At 42.5% G+C, this 21116-nt stretch overlaps 1 protein-coding gene across 2 annotated transcripts in view; it reads left to right on the plus strand.

Moving 5' to 3' along the window:
- Positions 1-21116, plus strand: part of SPRING1 (SREBF pathway regulator in golgi 1) — a 105495-nt gene that overhangs the window by 35527 nt on the left and 48852 nt on the right. For both annotated transcript variants that reach the window (XM_069214514.1, XM_069214513.1), the window contains exon 3: positions 5425-5581. In XM_069214514.1, the coding sequence (XP_069070615.1) occupies positions 5425-5581 (157 nt within the window). The remainder of the gene's footprint in view (positions 1-5424; positions 5582-21116) is intronic.

Here is a 21116-nt window from a genome sequence, read left to right on the forward strand (position 1 = left end):
GGAAAAGAGGAGGGTGTTGCACCAACCCTGCACTATTTAGCGCTTGTCTGCAGGAAGCTATGTTGCTGCTACAAGGGACTATGCGTCCCAGGAGATCTGTTGAACCAGCAGGGGAAGGATAAGGGGCCACATCAACACTGTACTATTTACCGCATTCCTGCTCCCCGCTGCGCGGGGCTCGCCCGGAAAAGACCGGGCCAGTCTGCAGCTGTAGGAGGCTGGGGCCACCCCTCTGAGACTTGATTCTTCTTTAGTATAAGGATTGGGTTTCATAATTATTAACACTCTTAAGTGTCCGGCACTACTATCATGGCTAAGAGGAAAAAAGTCTTCATCCAATAATGACAATCCATTGTCGGGCTATATAGTGTCCTACCTTACCAAAGCCATGAGGACAATGGAACAAGAAACTGGCCTTGTCGAAGAACAACTGAGCTGTGTCATGAAACCAGCACTGAGGAACAGCCTTAGTATAGAGGCCAGGCCTTCTATGTCAGACGTTTAACTCTTTCTCATGACTTTTTGGCACAAGGAAAAGAAATTCATGCCTAGCAAATTCCCCGATGAAGTAGTTCAACTGGAGGTCGTGCCTACCTACCCAACAGTATCAGATTCATTTTTCTCTATGCCACCGGCCAAAAAGAAGTGCCCTCCATGCTCGAAGGGCAAGTCTGCCCAGGATACTAAAACAATAGAAGAATTTGTGAGGATTGGTCTGGGATGGGGAATTTGGTTCCATAATTGGGGATGACTAAAAGAAATGTCCTACTTGGAAAACAAACTATCTAATTTTATAAAAAATCGTTCCCAGCAGCCTGGACTCACTTGAGGACCTCGTTGGGGGGACTTAACACGTGCACAGCCTTATAGGTCTCCAACAAGCGATGCTTGTACGATATCCACAAAGGACTGGGGGAATAACTAAAGTGAACAGTGGTCCCCCAACTTCAACCCAGTCTCCTTCTGGAGCCCAGCCAGTACTCTGCCCTACAGGTCTTCATGGACCACCTTTGAAATGCTGATGAGGGCACTAGACCTGGCATCGGGTGACATTAACATACCTTCAAATATGGGAAGCGGGGGGCCGTACTCAAAGGGTTTAACCTATGGATCTACCTATTCTACAGGTGTCCCCAGAGGCCGCTCCTTAAATGTTGGTTCTTAAAGATGTTTCTCAATTGAGATCAGGTTTATCTCAGAGTCATGACCAGTTAGTAAACTGCGCTGGTGCACTGGTTTAATGGTAGGGTTGGCAGCACAAGGCAACTTCACAATCGAATAAACTTTATGCGAAGAGTTTCATGGTTAAGTAAGTGACCCAACCACAAGAATAGTGACTCTATTGTTGTAAATTTTAAGAATAGATTAGTTGTGCAGGCTATTTCGGCTAGGCTCAGTCATTCTGTGCACATCTTGACCACATTGGAGGCGCTGCCTCTAGATTTTTTCTATAGACCAGTAAGTCGCCCATCTCTGATACCTTCCAACATGCCCCACCCCATTACTATTACAAATAGATTCCTTGCTCCCTCACAGCTAGATCACCTGGACTGACTTCAAAATGGGGCTATTGCCCTCAGTCCATCAGATCACCCAGTTGTAGGATGTCAGACCAATAGGCTTTCAATTGTTCTATCCAATTCAGTACATTCTTCTGTGAGCACTCTAAGGTAGATCACTTCTAGGAATTGTTCCCATAGTCGAACAGATAAAATTCTAGGATTAGCTTCATGGAATATGGCATGATTGGGTGACAAAAACTAACCGGTTAAGCTTTATTAAACGCTATAGAGTACTCTACATGCAAGAAACGTGGCTGACAGAAATGTATTCATAGATTGTTTTATCACCTACTTTACACCTGCCCTACTATGGTCTATGGGAAGAGCTAAGGGAGGTTTAATCACACTAATTTCCCTCACCATCCCAGGACGGGTTATATGGATTAATCTTGACTCTCCCCACTATCAGCTTAATTTGACAAGTTGTCAGTCATATTATTTCTTATTAATGAATGCCTATGATAATATTTTTGATACACGTAACCTTGTCATGGTTAAATCGTTACATGAGGATAAAGAGCGAAGACTGAATAGCATCAGTGGCAATTTTTTTATTGCATGGATGGGTGAATTTAACATGAGACATTGTTAGCTGTCTTTCTCAGAGTCCTGTGATTTGGTGGGTGTAGAAGGGGTCACCATTACACATTTTGGTCAGCCCAAATTAATAGGAATTGTATTTACTTCCTATGAAATATATTTTGCTGTTTGTCTTTGACTGTCGACCCAGTTACCAGCCACACTGTTATAGGGAGGGGTTGCTCCACTTTAATAGATATTCTTTTATATTAACACAACCTCAGGATTTGGATTGAGGAATATGTATTCTTGGATTCTCCCCACAGTGACCACAAACTGGTAGCTATCTTGATCAGCAACTCTTGGTGTGCCTAGATAACAATGATGGGCCATAATAATCAACAGCTATGGCAAAAGGTGTGAAAAAGCACATGAAATGCTTACTGTTACCACTAGTACTCACAAAAGGAAGCAAGTGAAAGGGTTTTATTCTGCTTGTACAAAGGCTTATAATTGGCTATTGGCAATTAAAGCAGCTCCTAGAGATCCAGGTCAAGGATGCAGTTATGGGAAGGCGTATAAAAAGGTGTTAACGGCCCAGAAAAATGCAGTAAGGGAGGACGCTTATTATACTTTACCAATGGCTAGTGCACTTGAAAAGAAAATCATTTTCTTGTATATGGTTAATAGTAATCCTTTTGAGAACACTCATGAAACTTGACACATTGATTCCATTGGAAGACTGGTTCAGACATTTTACACAAGTACACTCGGGCCCAGCCTCTATAGAGGGTTCCCGGCCGATTGAGACACAAGTGAACTGTCCTACAATACCTTCAACTCCTCTCTTGCCCTTTCCTGGGTTAGAGAGGGAGCTGAATGATTTTATAGATGCCATTTTAATAGATGCCTGGCAGGGAAAGCTCCCGGGCTGGATGGGATATCTGTAGATCTCTTTAAGGCTTGTGGGCTCCTCTCTTGACTAATGTCTTTAAGGCCCCTGCAAGCTTGGGCCCCCTAAAGCTTTGTCCCTTGCGATCATTGTACCCATTTTTAAGAAAGGTTCCAAACGGAATCCACCATGTTAACGCCTCATATTGCTAATTAATTCCACTGCCAGAACAATGGGTAGGAGCCTTCTAGAGCAATTGAAAACTTGGGCGAATGAGAATAAAATTCTCTCAGAATTGGCCTTTGCACCGGTCTCTGAACAACTGAGCAATGTCTCAATCTACATCTATTAGCAAATATACAATGGCCAAGGAAGGAAAGATATATTTATCCTTCATGGATCTGAGTTTGGCTTTCGACTCTGTGAATAGAAGCTTTGGGCCATTATGACCTAACTTGGGGTAGAGACCCCAAGCATTGTTAACGTCTTGAGGGAATTACATTTAGAAGTGACTGCCAGTGTGACCCTCATTTGGAGATAAGAGAAAACTTCAAGCTTGCTAGAGGCATACACCAGTGCTGCAGATCTCAGTGTTGACCGCCCACAGGTAGGAAATCGCAGTGACCCAGCATTGATATATGCTCATGACACAGTCAGATTAGCCAGAACTGTGATTGGTTTGCGGTGACTGCTAGATCAGTTTTGCACCTTCATGAAGAACTTCAAGCAGAAATGCATGTAATGGTCTATGGCTCCCGGAAAAATAAATATATAGTTTATATAGTGAACAATACGGAAATTAGTATGGTTCCTTTGTATCCGTACTTGGGAATTTTACTAGGGGTCCTCTGAAGACAACTAGATTGGCTGCTTGTGCAAGAAGCACAGAGACAGTCCTAAGCTTTGTGTCTAGGCTGGTATACTTTATAAGTCAAAGTGTTGCTCAAATATATCTATGGGTCCGGCTTTTGGGGAATTACTTTTCACCCTGGCTCGGGGAGGGGTGAGAAAGTTTTATTAAGATCGCTGGCCATACCGAAAAAGTACTAGCACCAACATCTGCCATAGCAAAGTGGGGGTTGGCTATATACATACATAATATCTGTACTGAATTTACACAATCTGTTTCAGAATCTCGTCACGTATTCGGCTAGTTTCTCCACCCCATTAAGGGAAATGTTTTTGACTAAGTGCATTGATGAAGGATTGCATAAAAGTGCTGGCAAGTCCACTGTTCCAATGTATGATTCGATTTGTATTAGTCCTGTCTTTGAGCCTTATTTAATTTGGAGCAGTAATATGGTCTATAGGTTTTTGCTAATAAGACTGAGGTTGAATATTCTACTTTCCTCTGGTCCACCCTGTGTGGGGCACCTTTTTTAATAATTTACCTTTTTGTCCATGTGATGGCTATTCTGCACAGAGCATGTTGCACATATTTGCTATTTTGCAAGTTCTAGTGTGCCTCAAGGAAGCTCCTCTTGTAAAGCAAGTCCGTTTTAGACACTGCAGAAACACAATAACTACTCGACAATCACTGTCAACACGAAGTGTATGTATTTTAGTTGCAACTTGCATACAGCGTGCCATACGTTTGAGGGCAGACAACATACTATGAACTGTTTTCCTGTCCTGAAACGTTTATATCAATAAAGTATTTGTTCTTATTTTTCTCTTTTTTTATATTATTAAATATGTCTGCATATGCTGTAACGTTTTATATAAAATTGCATTTTATTGTATCTTTTATGGTCATTTGCTGATTGAATATAGAACGATGATTGATAACCAGGTACTAAATTGTTGCAGTCTCACGTTTCTTTACAGTAATTGTTGTTTAATATTTAAGGAGTGTATTCCCTTCTTGCGTCAATATCTTCCTCACACTCACTTTTGGGAGATTACAGGGAGGGGTGAAACGTAGAACTGGGGAATCCTGTATTATGATACCCGAAAGACTTTGGGGAATTGTGTTGGCTGTTAGGGTCTGTGGAGCTCTACTGTTCTTTATGTTTCATGCTTTGTATGAATTCATACTCTAATGATGTCCTGAAACTATTCAGGGTTTGTATTATGTTTGTCTGTTCATTACATTCTTAGTAAATAATTTTTGTGAAAAAGATGAGTTGATATTTTAAGATGTTACTAGTGGGAAAGATATATATATTTTTTAACCTTTCACAAAATAACTTGTGTTTTTTGAGGAGTCAGTGGTGTTAAATTATAGTTTAAGTGGCTGTCAATTTAATAATCTGGCATAAGGTAAAGGCTCTGAAATGTTACGGGGATGTTTCGTAAAATATAGTTTTACCTTCCACAGGGTCTTGAATGCTTCACATAGCAAGCTCCTATCAGTACATTTTAAATAACTTAGCAGAGTTAGCAGCCCTTATTTTTGGCAGATTTCTCTTGCTGAAGACCCATTTTATTTTGTTAATTATGTCCTTACAGGAAGAGAGGGTTCTAAGAGACAGGACTCTTCTTGAGCTCCGTGACCGTGATCGCCCTATAATGTGGAGAGTAAAGTTCAACTTGGGAAACAGCAGCAGGCCTAGCAACCAATGCCGAAATTCAGTTCAAGGGAAGCTCCTCATCACTGATGATATGGGTAATGTTTACTGCCAGAGGAGTTCAGTCATTCTGGCAACGCTTCATATTACTTATTTCCTTCATAATGGTTGGTGCCCCTGAAGAACTGCCTTTGTGAAATACATAGTCTCTTAAAATATTTTTTGGTAATAATTTATGTAAGTCTGAGGTCAGTATGGATTCAGGCTCCAAAGTGAATTACTAATGTTTCACCCTTTGCATAATTGCATTTTTTTATTTTTAGTTATTTATTTGAGAGAATTTGAGAGACTGTGATAAATGTCATAATTTTGCAACAGCCTGTATGATTGCTTTTAGCAATTAGGAAAGGGTAATTGCATGACATTGGAGGTTTTATAAGTTAGGATTTTTAAATTGCATAAGATTGGCAAGTTGGTCTTTGTGGACAGTCCCCTTGCTCCCGTATGCATGTGGACTTAACGTTTCTCACCATCTGGGTAAGTGCCCAACTAGATCTTCCTTGGGCCTTAAATTTTTTTTTTGTTTCCTGCCCTGGAGGAGAAACTTGTGAGATGCTTATTCTGTCATTGAAGTGAAGCTCTTCTGAAGAACCTGAAACTTCAGAGGTCCACACCCAGAGATCCACAGACCCATACCCATACCAATGCCTCCTTTGATTCGTTCAGGATTTAATGTTTATCTGTGTAATATATCCATTTACCCCTGTAGGAGGCTGGCCTGGCTTATAGTGGGTACCTTGTGGTACTTACACCTTGTGCCAGGTCCAGTTATCCCTTATTAGTAGAATAGAGGTGTTTCTTGCAGCTTAGGCTTATAGAGGTAGCTATGGCAAAGCAACTTAGGCTGAACTAGGAGACATGCAAAGCTCCTACTATACCACTTACATCATATAGCACAATATCACAAGAAAACACAATACTCAGGGTTACTAAAAATAAAGGTACTTTATTTTAGTGACAAAATGCCAAAAGTATCTCAGAGGATACCCTCACTTACGAGGTAAGTAATATACACAAATTATTTGTACACAAACCCAAAATAGGTAAGTAACAGTAAGAAAAGTAGTGAAAACAATGTAGAATCACAATATAATGCAATAGGTAGACATAGGTCTAGGGGCAACACAAACCATATACTCCAAAAGTGGAATGCGAATCACAAATGGACCCCAGACCTATGGGAGGTTGTAGAGGGTCGCTGGGACTGTAAGAAAACAGTAATGGTGTCCAAGATACCCCACCCCAAGACCTTGAAAAGAAGGAGTAAAGTTACCCTACTACCCCAGAAATACAGAATAGTCGCGATAGGGGATTCTGAAAGAACCACAAGCACCAGCAAAACACTGAAGACGGATTCCTGGACCTGAGGACCTGTAACGGAAGGGGACCAAGTCCAAGAGTCATGCAAGTGTCCAGGGGGGCAGGAGCCCACTAAACCCCGGATGAAGGTGCAAAAGGGCTGCCTCCGGGTGGAAGAAGCCGAAGATTCTGCAACAACGGAAGGGACCAGGAACTTCTCCTTTGGATGGAAGATGTCCCACGGCGTGCTGAAGGTTGCAGAAGTGTTTCCACACAGAAATACTGCAAACAAGCCTTGCTAGCTGCAAGAGTCGCGTTGAGGTTTTTGGGTGCTGCTGGGGACCAGGAAGGACCAGGATGTCGCCCCTTGGAGGAGGAGACAGAGGGGCACTCAGCAACTCCGAGAGCCCCTGCAGAAGCAGGCAGCACCCGCAGAAGTATCGGAACAGGCACTTAGAAGATCTGAGGACAGCGGTCGACTCAGAGTTACAAAGGAGGGTCCCACAACGTCGGATTTCAACTCAGCGAGTTGGGCAATGGAAGACGGAGTGCTGGGGACCCAGGCTAGGCTGTGCACAAAGGAAGTCCTGGAAAAGTGCACAGAAGCCGGAGCAGCTGCAAATCACGCAGTACACAGGTTTGCTGTCTGGCGTGGGGAGGCAAGGACTTACCTCCACCAAATTTGGACAGAAGGGCCACTGGACTATGGGAGACACTTGGACCCAGCTCCTGTGTTGCAAGGACCAGGATGAGAGGGGACCCAGAGGACCGGTGATGCAGAAGTTTGGTGCCTGCGTTGGCAGGGGGAAGATTCAGTCGGTCAGTCTTCTTGGCTTCCAGTGCAGGGTGAGGGCAGACAGCCCTCAGAGCATGCACCACCAGGAAACAGTCGAGAAAGCCGGCAGTAGGAGGCGCTACAATGTTGCTGGTAGTCGTCTTGCTACTTTGTTGCAGTTTTGCAGGCCTCCTGGAGCAGTCAGCGGTCGATCCTTGGCAGAAGTCGAAGAGGGAAGTGCAGAGGAACTCTGGTGAGCTCTTACATTCGTTATCTGGGGGATAGCCCAGAGGAGAGACCCTAAATAGCCAGAAAAGGGACCCTAAATAGCCAGAAAAGGAGGTTTGGCTACTGAGAAAGGAGGCTTGGCTACTGAAAGAGGTAAGCACCTATCAGGAGGGGTCTCTTACGTCACCTGCTGGCACTGGCCACTCAGAGCAGTCCATTGTGCCCCAACACCTCTGAATCCAAGATGGCAGAGGTCTGGGACACACTGGAGGAGCTCTGGGCACCTCCCCTGGGAGGTACTGGTCAGGGGAGTGGTCACTCCCCTTCCTTTTGTCCAGTTTCGTGCCAGAGCAGGGCTGGGGGATCCCTGAACCGGTGTAGACTGGCTTATGCAGAGATGGGCACCCATCAAAGCATTTCCAGAGGCTGGGGGAGGCTACTCCTCCCCGGCCCTTCACACCTATTTCCAAAGGGAGAAGAGGAAATCCTTTATTCTGCCTTACTGGGACTGGGCTGCCCAGACCCCAGGGAGGCAGAAACCCATCTGAGGGGTTGAAGGCAGCAGCTGTAGTGGAAACCCCGGAATGGCAGTTGGGCAGTACCCGGGTTCTGTGCTAGAGACCCAGGGATGCATGGAATTGTCCCCCCAATACCAGAATGGTATTGGGATGATAATTCCATGATATGAGACATGTTACATGGCCATGTTCGGAGTTACCATTGTGACGCTACACATAGGTAGTGACCTATGTGTAGTGCACACGTGTAATGGTGTCCCCGCACTCACAAATTCTGGGGAATTTGCCCTGAACAATGTGGGGGCACCTTGGCTAGTGCCAGGGTGCCCACACACTAAGTAACTTGGCACCCAACCTTCACTAAGTGAGGGTTAGACATATAGGTGACTTATAAGTTACTTATGTGCCGTGAAAAATGGCTGTGAAATAACGTGGACGTTATTTCACTCAGGCTGCAGTGGCAGTCCTGTGTAAGAATTGTCTGAGCTCCCTATGGGTGGCAAAAGAAATGCTGCAGCCCATAGGGATCTTCTGGAACCCCAGTACCCTGGGTACCTAGGTACCATATACAAGGGAATCGTAAGGGTGTTCCAGTGTGCCAAGGAGAATTGGCAACATTAGTCACTAGCCTGCAGTGACAATTTTAGAAAGCAGAGAGAGCATAAAGACTGAGGTTCTGGTTAGCAGAGCCTCAGTGATAGTTAGACACCACGCAGGGAACACATACAGGGGATACATTATGAGCACTGGGGTCCTGCCTAGCAGGATCCCAGTGACCCATGGGCAAAAACAAACATACATACAGTAAAAATGGGGGTAACATGCCAGGCAAGATGGTACTTTCCTACAACCCCTCTTTCAGACTTTCAGTACAGCTGGGTGGGTAAACAAAGCTGTATCATAGGTTTGTGACAGTCCTAGAAGGCAAATATCTACCAACGTTTGAAGATAATTTATCCTCCCTGGAGCCACACAGTGTTAAAGGTTTATTCAACATCAGTTATGGTGGCCGCAGTCAATACAAATGTGTATTGATTACGTACTGACATCTGAGGGGAAATATTCCAAAGGAATCCCATACATTTTAATCTGTACAGTGCTTTGGGTATTTGATAGACCACTGCATTACTGATTTCGGCATTAAATAAGTCACTGGCCAGTTGGAGATGGCTGAGCAACTTGGTATTTATTTATGAGCAGAGTAGGCTTCTTACAATTCAGAAAGTGCAGCAGCCGAAACAAACTCTGTGCAGGAACTATCAGGCTTTTAGGACCTTTCTAGCTTTGAGATGGCCTTTTACAGTGTACATACAGGGAGTGCAGAATTATTAGGCAAATGAGTATTTTGACCACATCATCCTCTTTATGCATGTTGTCTTACTCCAAGCTGTATAGGCTCGAAAGCCTACTACCAATTAAGCATATTAGGTGATGTGCATCTCTGTAATGAGAAGGGGTGTGGTCTAATGACATCAACACCCTATATCAGGTGTGCATAATTATTAGGCAACTTCCTTTCCTTTGGCAAAATGGGTCAAAAGAAGGACTTGACAGGCTCAGAAAAGTCAAAAATAGTGAGATATCTTGCAGAGGGATGCAGCACTCTTAAAATTGCAAAGCTTCTGAAGCGTGATCATCGAACAATCAAGCGTTTCATTCAAAATAGTCAACAGGGTCGCAAGAAGCGTGTGGAAAAACCAAGGCGCAAAATAACTGCCCATGAACTGAGAAAAGTCAAGCGTGCAGCTGCCACAATGCCACTTGCCACCAGTTTGGCCATATTTCAGAGCTGCAACATCACTGGAGTGCCCAAAAGCACAAGGTGTGCAATACTCAGAGACATGGCCAAGGTAAGAAAGGCTGAAAGACGACCACCACTGAACAAGACACACAAGCTGAAACGTCAAGACTGGGCCAAGAAATATCTCAAGACTGATTTTCTAAGGTTTTATGGACTGATGAAATGAGAGTGAGTCTTGATGGGCCAGATGGATGGGCCCGTGGCTGGATTGGTAAAGGGCAGAGAGCTCCAGTCCGACTCAGACGCCAGCAAGGTGGAGGTGGAGTACTGGTTTGGGCTGGTATCATCAAAGATGAGCTTGTGGGGCCTTTTCGGGTTGAGGATGGAGTCAAGCTCAACTCCCAGTCCTACTGCCAGTTCCTGGTAGACACCTTCTTCAAGCAGTGGTACAGGAAGAAGTCTGCATCCTTCAAGAAAAACATGATTTTCATGCAGGACAATGCTCCATCACACGCGTCCAAGTACTCCACAGCGTGGCTGGCAAGAAAGGGTATAAAAGAAGGAAATCTAATGACATGGCCTCCTTGTTCACCTGATCTGAACCCCATTGAGAACCTGTGGTCCATCAAATGTGAGATTTACAAGGAGGGAAAACAGTACACCTCTCTGAACAGTGTCTGGGAGGCTGTGGTTGCTGCTGCACGCAATGTTGATGGTGAACAGATCAAAACACTGACAGAATCCATGGATGGCAGGCTTTTGAGTGTCCTTGCAAAGAAAGGTGGCTATATTGGTCACTGATTTGATTTTGTTTTGTTTTTGAATGTCAGAAATGTATATTTGTGAATGTTGAGATGTTATGTTGGTTTCACTGGTAATAATAAATAATTGAAATGGGTATATATTTGTTTTTTGTTAAGTTGCCTAATAATTATGCACAGTAATAGTCACCTGCACACACAGATATCCCCCTAACATAGCTAAAACTAAAAACAAACTAAAAACTACTTCCAAAAATATTTAGCTTTGATATTAATGAGTTTTTTGGGTTCATTGAGAACATGGTTGTTGTTCAATAATAAAATTAATCCTCAAAAATACAACTTGCCTAATAATTCTGCACTCCCTGTAGACTACAGAAGGGAAATTCATGGAAGTCCAACCTCAACAGAAAAGGCCTTGTCTCCAAGAAAAGATGGGCTTGAGGTTACAACTACATTTTATTGCTCATTTCAGCCCTGGATTCAGAGGCTTCAGCCACCTTCTGGCAGGAGGGCTGACCACAATGGATGCTGAAATATCCCTTTTTTTGTGTCTGTAATTGTGAAACCCCAGTCCAAGAGATTCCCTTGGTAGAATGAGCTAACATTGTGACTGGTCCTAGAATTAAAGCTGGGTCTTAATTAGGTATTTTGTACCAAGCAGTACGTTTTTGTGGTGGAGTTTTAGAGACTCAAACCTTCTGTCTTTCAACCCCTCATCTAGCATGCTAAGGTCTCTTGATTCAAATATGTTGAGGGCTATTGAACTAGAGATAGATTTGAGTGTTGTTTGAGCAGGCTTATCGGTAAAGGTCAATGTACTTCAAGAAGTACATGACAGGGAGCATTTATGAGTTTAAAAGAAATGTAAATGGGAATCCAGAGGTGGGAAGTGAATAGTAGATTGTACATGTGACCCGTGATGCAGAGGTGATAGAGCGTAAATAATGTCACTGCTCACAAATGGGACAGATTGCAGACATGGAAAGTAACCTTTTGTTTATTTATCTGCAGCGCTACAGAGAGCCTTTTACACTTCAGACCAGCAATGCTCCAGAAAGAAATATGCACACAATATATAAATATATGTGTTCAAGACACCATTTATTATAACTAAAACAGATGAATTTGGGAAACAAAAATACATTGGGTGCTAGCATCCTTGAAAGGATGAACCTATACATGTTCCTGAGAGATTTACCACTTTTGGACTTTTTAATTTTAGACTTCTTGTCTTTCTCTTATTAGTTTCAAACATAAATCAGAATAGGCCTAATCAGAGACTCTCCTAGGTATGAACACAAACATCAACAGAATTTTCCTGAAGCCTTTAGGTGCCCCTCTTGTAAAGGAACATGCTTTGAGCTTTTACAAGAAAGGAAAGAATAACACTTTTCAGCTATTTCTCGGTGTCTGGAACATTTGGTTGTGAGTAGTATGTTAACAGATAAGCATTTCTCAGAAATCGAACAACAGGTAGACGGATAAACTAGGTAACAGGAATAAGTGAAACTGGGCTTGCACAGAATAAATTAGAACTGCATAAAACATAGAAATTACACTTTCTCAGAGGGCAAGGAGTCAACTTTATCACATTGTTCTTCAAAATAAGGAGGAAATTAATGTGCCTTGGGTAAATTAATTAAGTATACTATTGACTAGTTCAAGTAAGTGCTATCTGACCAAAGAATTATCGAAGCTGTTTCATGCCATTTTGTGGTGTGTGAACCAAATTGGAGGAAAGGAAAGACGGTGTTGGGTTTGAATGTATTGATGGAACTCTGGCAATCCCTACTAATGTCCATTATTTTAAATTGCTAGGGAGTCCGCAATAGGGCTACAGATGTAATGTTTAAAGAATGTAAAGATGGCTTTTTAAGGTGAATTAGGAGCATGCCACATTTGAGGGGTATGGGAACATGTACGCAGGATAGTGCAGGGTTGTGGAATTTATTAAAATATCTACTTGTCCAGGGGACAGGTTGCTTCTCAAATCTACTTGTCCTGTAAAAATATCTACTTGTCCCTTTGGTGCCATGTAGTGTGGCGACAAATTATGGCAGCAATCTCATTATGTAAGAGCTCTGATAATAGCCTCTCTGATTATGCCAGGGCTACTACCTTAGTAGGGCTTGAATACTTGCAATTTCAATCCCTACTGTAGCAATTTCCTTATTTTACCACCTTTCTGCAGATCTGCATACTGGGGCTGGAGGAAGCAGTAAGCAATAGTTCCAGGGCTGGAATGCCTTTGAGTCTGCAAACCTACTAAACTGCATGTTTTAAAGATTTTCACCAGCTTCTCTCTAATATTTTCCCATAATATGAAAGGTTGGACATTTACTCCTGACAATGGCAGAATTAGAACTTCTTCCAGGGTTGGAAAGAAAGTGGCTGGAGGGAAAATGAACTTGTAAATGCTCAATAGATTTTCACATGAGCAAATCTACACATCGTATTTACCCATGCTAAAATACAGTTCACAAATATTTTATAGGGGTACGACATATACCATGGGTGCACTTTTGTGACTTTCTTTAAGAATTTGGGGCCACATGTCAGTAGGTTCAGATTTGCGACATGCAAATTGCGAGTCAGAGAGATCCGAATGTAGGATGGTGTCCCTGACACCATCTGTGATTCGCAAGGGCTTCGCAAATGCCCACCTCATGAATAATCATGAGGTGGGTTGCAATTTGCGACCCCCTTGCGAATGGCGGCCCTCACAGGGATGGTTGGCCTGCTGGAGACAGCAGACCACCATGTCTGTGACTGCTTTTTAATAAAGCAGTTTTTTTTTTGTAATGCAGTCCGTTTTCCTTAAAGGAAAACGAGATGCATTACAAAAACGAAAAATGAAACGTTTTCGTTTAATTTTTTCAGAGCAGGCAGTGTTCCGCAGGACCACTGCCTGCTCTGAAAAAATGTTTACAGTGACATTCACAATGGGGAAGGGGTCCCATGGGGACCCCTTCCCTTTAGCGAAAGTGTTAGCACCCATTTGAAATGGGTGCAAACTGCGATTGGTTTGTGCCCGCGTTCGCAGTCACAAAACAATCCTACATTGCACTGCGAGTTACAATTAGGAAGGGAACACCCCTTCCTAATTGCGAGTCGCAAACCCGTTTTGCGATTCGGTAACCAGGTTACCGAATCGCAAAACTGGGTTTGTGCATCGCAATGTGCTTTTTGCACGCCGCAAACAGCGAAAGTCGCTGTTTGCGACATGCAAAAAGCTACCTACATGTGGGTCTTGGTCCCTAATTAGGTCTGGTGTTAAAAAAACATTTTGTTTTTATTAAACTTCTATTTCTCTCTCTTTCGGCTGGCTTTACTGTGAGCGATCGCATTCTGCTCTTCCACAAGGAGCATATTGGCACACAAAGTAGTTTTGTTCAGTGTCGGGAACTACAGTGGCAATCAGTGACGTAACAAAACTGGAGGGTGCCCCTTTGCAAAGAACATGGAGGAGCCCCCTCTCCAGACTCACTCAGGCCAGGTGCTGTGCTGAAGGGGCCCCCAGGAGGGCGGCTGCGGGGCCTTTGTTATGCCACTGGTGGCAACGTGTGCTTTTAGAGTTCAAAAACGTTTTTTTTTTTTTGCCAGTGTTTGTTACAGTGTTGAGGGCCTGATAGCTCCCACAACAATAAAGTGTTACAAAAGCCAATTCAAAACAAGACACGCATTGATGAAACTAAAAGACTTATAAAAATATGTCAGATCAGTTGGCTTTGTCAGTGTTTGTTTATTTTCATGCTTCCCATAATCGTGTTGAAAATGGTTACACTGATTTTCCATTAGAAATATTTTTGGGAAATACTAGCATGCACCAACACATTTTACTAAATGACACTTCATTTGCATCTAATCAGAGAGCATTCTGGGAGCATTATACTTAGCCTCATAGCCTAAACTTTTCAAACATGTGTATACACGTTTTGTTTTTTTGTACTGGTACCAACGTCAGTAGTGAAGTGTGACCTTAAAACATTTATTTACAGCACTCACCCTAATATTGAAGGATTTCAAATAATGAACCATAAATACAAGTTCGAACAGCATTATCTTTTGGAAACACATTACCTCAACTGCAGAGAGTTCCACTCTCTGTAAACAGGCAGCCAAAGGGTTTGTGCTGCAGAGGGTTGGGCCTACTTGTCCCAAGGACAAAGTAAACATACAAACTTGTTGCCCTTGACCCCAGACAAGATGTCCCGGGCGTCGGGCGATAGGAATTCCACATCCCTGTAGTGAAGAGCTGATATTGTTGGCTAGAAGTGTGTACGTAGGCACTATGAGCAACCGGGAGTTCCTTTTTTAGGGTCGAGCCTGCGTTGCATGCGCCCGCGCATGCGTAACGCAGGGAGACTCTTTAGTATTTAGAAAAGGGCTCCGAGCCCTGTCAACTTCACCTCAGTGCCTTTTATTGGTTCGTGGGCTTCCCTAATAAAATCCGCTTGCTTTCATTAGTCGAAGGCACGCATATGGCATGCCTTTTCCGGTGGCAAGCCCTCCTCGAGCGCAGCGACGAAGTACAGAAAACATGCGAGGCTCGCTGTTTTCCATCGGGTTCGTGGACTTTTTTTTTCTCTAATTTAGAGCGCGATCTCGCTTGGCAGAAGTCGAGCGCTTCACAACATTGAATTCACTTTTTCGGGTTGTGTACATAAATACACTTTTGCCCGATAGGTGAAAAGTCAGGTTAAGAGTTTACAACGCGATCAGCTCTAACATCAGCAAACGCGAGACCCGTCGCATTGTAAATGCTTGTTACTTTTGTAAGAGACTCGAATATCAAATCTCTGCCTACTATCATGTTCCTCCACTTCGTCAATCCTGTTTTGCCAAAAGAATATTATGAAGATAGCATCTCTTTGGCCCAAATCTCATCCACTGTGCAGAGCTAATAGTGTCCCTATTGGTGATAGACCTTAAAGTTGCATACTTGTGCATCTATATTTCAGAGGAAATGTGTGTTCTATGGCTGGAGATACCCATTACTTTGTGTGTGGTACTAATTAGTAATTTGTTTGTTCACAGTCTTCAATACCACAGCCCTACTGTTTCTAATCACTTTAAATAATGTGTTACTCGTAACCAATTTAATGATACTCACCTTGAGTTCAGTCATGGAAGGAGAGGAATCTGAGATGGCCTTGTTGAAATTCAAATACAAGACCTTTTAGGTCATAGGAATGTCTATGGTGAGTGTTTAAACTTACTGAGCCATCTTGCCTCCTCTTCCCTAAATATCTTTGTAAAGGTCACAACTCAACTGGTAGCTTATTGCACCATTGGAGTGTGCACTTGTATTCATATTTGAATTATTGTCTAGTTTGAAGCCTATCACCAAAGGCATATTGGTTAACTGTCAATACTGCTAATAATTTGCTCTTTGATGTGGCCAAATCTCAATTTTTTCAGTTATGTGGGTTTATTCTGGACCCAGCATTATGGCAGTCCATTTCTTTGCTGATGGAAGTTCCATTCTGCAGGACACTTTGGGCTTTGTTGCCTCCGGAGTGTAGGGTATTGCATTCTACAGGCAAACTGTTTGCTTCGTGCCATTCCAGGAAATGAAGAATAGACCTCAAGATAAAATAATGCCTTTTCCAGTGAGGTAAAATGTGATCTTCAAGGTATGAGGTTAGATTTTCTCTCTCTACTAGGATGGTTGAATCTTGGAGTCCACATTCCGTGATCTGCTGAGGATATGTTGTCCTACGCTAACATTTTGGGACATTCTGACCATCCCAAAACAATTATATTAGTCAAGGTACTGGGGGTTGTTCTGGAAACAGGTGTCAGGAAACCTGTTCTTCAAAGGACACACTGTTTGCCAAACATCAGAGTCTCCAACTTACAGAAATCAGCCATGTGCTATACAGACAGCTTTCCTTTCTTCTTAGTTGATGGAATCTTCCTGCTCATACTCCCAATTGCCAAACTCCACAGCAGCTCTTCGGCTGCCTAGAAGGTAATTTGAAGCTGACAACAGGAGACCGTACAGATTTGTGTCCATGATCACTAAGAAAGATAATGTTGACAGGTGCCACCTTCCAGAAGTCTCTTTCATTTCAATCATTTGTGATGCACACTTTGAGATTCGGCTTGCCTCTCACACAAAAACTTGCATTGCAAGGAAAATGAACAGCTTGTCCAGAGAGCCAAGAAGATGGTTACTGCATAAACCTGACCTTCTGTCAGGCATGAGCCTTCATCAATCTTTCGCTGCTCATCTTCATCACTTTCCTCCTGGATACCTCAAAACAGACATTTGAATCTTCTTGTGTTCTCAAGAATGTCGTTTAACAAAAAGGAAGAGGGGCTGGCTGGAGACTGGTTAAGCAGATTGATTCAAGGACACTAAGAACAGACAATACTTCATTATCTTTTCTATTTGCCAAAATCTGATCTTTTGATTTTTATTCTGTAAAGCGTATTTAGCTGCTGTCACTGGTTATCATAGATGTCCTTTTCTTGGACCTGTTGTCACCTTTGCAGTCATTAAAAACTTTGTAGGCAGACTAGGGAGAGTTTTAGTCTGCTTGTGTTAGGAGCTGAATATCACCCTGCCAAAACATTGGAGCCCTGTCTTCACCAATAACTACTGAAGCTACCAATAACCTGTTATAATATTTTATTTAGACTAAACTAGGATAGCTGGTTCTTCTTCTTTTACAGCCCTTGGTCTCTGTATAATGCAGCCAATTCTGTATTAATCCAGAATGTTTCTCAGTGGATTTCTTGATACAATTCATTGCCCGCTTCCGGGTCTCCTGTCCTCCGACAAGTCTTCAATTGGTTCCCTCAGCAGAATAAATAATACAAAAGGAGAATCGCTGCAGGCTATGTTAGGTCGACTTTTAAAAAAAAAAGTTTTAATTTTTATAGCTGACACCTTCACGCTTGGTGATCTTAGTACCAAGTTCAGGCCTCCTCACACCTACTGTAGTAATCACTAACAACTGGTGCTTTTAAATCATGCAGCCAGTGTTGCCTGTTTATTTCCCTATAGACTACTTTAAGTTACTTCAACCTGCACACTCAGTTGTCTGTAGCCACAGCACCTCCTGGAACCCTGGCAGCCAGGAACTCAGCGTCCTCTATTCTGGGTTGGGTAAGTTCTCACACAAGCAATGTTCTAGAAGTCCTGATAAAACTTCACCTTTTACTTCTGTGCCTTGGAAGGGAACAAGATCTAGTACATTATCTACTTTTCCGTGGTTTCTCTATAGGGGCAGTTTTAGGTGGCATTTGAGGGGCCATTAGTTACTTCAGTTGCTGTGGTGACGTTTAAAGCTAGAGAAGCAGCAGGTGGTGCAGTAGAAGAGTCTGGAGAGACAAACTGTCTCGATACAGGAGTAGGCAACAGACTAATCAGAGGCATTATTTCACTGGTGGCTGAGAACACCCTGGCCTGCTCAGTCAGAATGTGGCCCTCGTCTCCTTTTAAAGGTGACCAGGCAAATCACCAAGGCCTCTATGATGGAAAAGCAAAAGACGGTCTTGATGTTGATAGAGAGGGACTTTTTGATTTTGTTGGAGGTGGTCTTGGTTTCGACGTCATGGATATACCACGTTTCCTCTGGTAGGTGTACAATGCAGAGATCATGGGAATCCGGCTGGGCTTTTTTATTGCTGTGGTTTAGGTCACTTGACAAAAAGAAATCGAAGGCATTCTGATTGGGGAAAAAATAAGATTTCAGTCAGAAAATGGGTGTGGGGTGGATGAAACCAGGTTTTTAACTTTTTTTTTTTTTTAGTTTAAAAAAAAAAAGCAAAAAAAAAACGAGTTCCCCGATCCAGAATTCTGTTGCCAGAAGCTAAAACATGAACTGACTTGTCAACTCGGGGGCACAATTGGACACCGGAGGAAAGTTGAGGCCATTGAAGTCATAGTGTCACTTTTATTACTTGCGTAGCCTGCCTGCTAGCATTGCCCTGCATTGCTGTTATTTTACATTTTTCAAGCACTTTGTGAGTGATATTTCAAGCCACTATAAACAAAGTGACTGTTTTAATAGAATTGGAAACATTTTTAACATGAAAAATGAATGAAATGTGGCAGTTCCTAGCCTCCTTAAGGCTACATAGTAAATTGTTTTTATGTATGTGCTTTTTTTTGTCTACAGCAAGAGCTTGCACATACATATGTAATTTTGCAAAGTGCTTGGGGAACCCGAACATGGGCAGGGCAAGTTCTGTGCTTATGATTTTGATGAAGAGAACTAGGATGACAACTAAGAAGCCTTTTATTTCTGCACATTCTCCCCTTCCTCTTCGAGGTTCCTGAAAGATGCCACCTTCTATTGATCACTTTAACTTCCTTTCTACTAAATGGCTACCTTATCACTCTGTCTTTTGGAAGATGCCTGCTAGATTCCCCACTTTGTATCTTTACTGCCATGTTCTGCTCCCCTGACCCTGCTCCCTCAGTTCTTCCTCTTCCAACACATTAACTTTTCTACCGTCAACATAGTTGCCTTACTACTTCTGGTGATGTCAATATTGTAATGCAGCACTTTAGCATTAGCGTGCAAGTTGAAGCTGGTATAGTTAATTAGAACTATACCTGTTAGACTCCCAAAATGGCCAAGGAGTAACAGGACCTTCATGTGTACCATCACTGCACATGCTTGATAACACCCAAAATGACTGAAGAAAACTATAATGGAAAATTATGATCCCAGGTAAGCAAGTTTTCCATGCATGAGCACCGCATTGGTAGTACAGTATGTCCAGTAGTAGGGCTGGATAGAAGAACAACCTTTTGGTCTTTGCTGGCAGATAGATCTATATATTTACTGTTAAAAATGGGGGGAAAAACAAAGGTTGCAGGCACGTTCTAGTTCGGTTCCGAATTTACTCATACAAAACCATAGAAATTCAGCAGTTTTATAGTTCGTTATTTCAAGTAGCTATAACTTGCACCCTACGGTAACTATAACTCACGATTTCCCCATGCACAGCTAATTACTCCACATATTATATCATTGATGACACCTTCTATGGCATCTTTGAGATTAATAATTTTATTGCAAACATTGCAGTGATAATTAGAAAACTGCATGATGAGGGTGTGAGTTATAGTTACTTGAAATAACTTTAACTGCTGAAAAAAAAACAAAAAAAAAAGAAATTCACTAGAAAAAAACAGACCAGAAACCAGCATCCTGGGACTGGTTTCAGGGTATCACCTCTCTTCAGTCAGGCAAGCTTGAATCTGGTGGCATAGCGAGCACAGGACCCACATCTGGGCATACCCTTCCCAATTGGGGCAACAAATGCAAAAAGAACAGTTGATGGACGAATGTAGAACAAATCAAACATTCAAGGTAACTTTAACTCACACCCCCGCCATGCACAGTTTACTCGCCTATAATTTTACTGCAAATGATAATATCAATTATGCCATAGATGATGTCATGAATGATATAATATGTGGGGTAATTAGCTGTGCATGGTAAGGGCTTGAGTTATAGTTCCCCTAGTGCATGAGTTATAGTTACTAGAACTAACTAATTTGTCCATTTGTTTTTCAGTGGGAATTAAAATATAAGTGTGTGTGTGTGTGTGTGTGTGTGTGTACCACATTTTCATAGGAAATAGATTTTTTTGTTTTCTTATAACTTTGGCTCCATTTGTTGGAAAGATTCATGAAGATTTGTCAATTTCCCATCCACCTCTGCTCTTTTCTGGAAAGTTTAGAGGCCAAGAAACAAAAAAGGTCGGGATAGCAAAACTAATTTTACCCATGTTGTTTTCCATAGGAAAATTGCACACAGTTGCATCCAAAACAATTGGGAAGAATGAAAAATGTCCTAGCTATCGTAACGGAAAGTTTAAATTCTATTAAGGACTCGAAGGCGAGGCTTATGCCCATCTTTCTCAACTTTATTAAATAGCAGCCGAACATTCAATATAAGAAACTACTATATCCATGACACATTGGGAATCGGAGTACAATAAAAAAAATGACCAAAAGGAATATGAAGAACCGGGAAAGGCAGGCTCACCTCTCCCAGCGGTGGAGGGGACACCCTAGGCCTTCAGGGTCTCTTACCAGCAAAGAACACAACAGGCGGAGTCACGACTGATGAGGAAGAGAAAAGTTTTATTAGTAAAACAGATAATAGCTTGAGCTGAGCACAGTGTCCCAGGACAGTCTGAATGACTTTCCTACGGAGGCTGGCTGCTTCATTCTGCAGCGTACAATCTTATATAGTTAAGCTGCCCCCCTTCAACCAG

The sequence above is a fragment of the Pleurodeles waltl genome, chromosome 11, assembly GCF_031143425.1.
Source record: "Pleurodeles waltl isolate 20211129_DDA chromosome 11, aPleWal1.hap1.20221129, whole genome shotgun sequence".
Classification (NCBI taxonomy): domain Eukaryota; kingdom Metazoa; phylum Chordata; class Amphibia; order Caudata; family Salamandridae; genus Pleurodeles; species Pleurodeles waltl.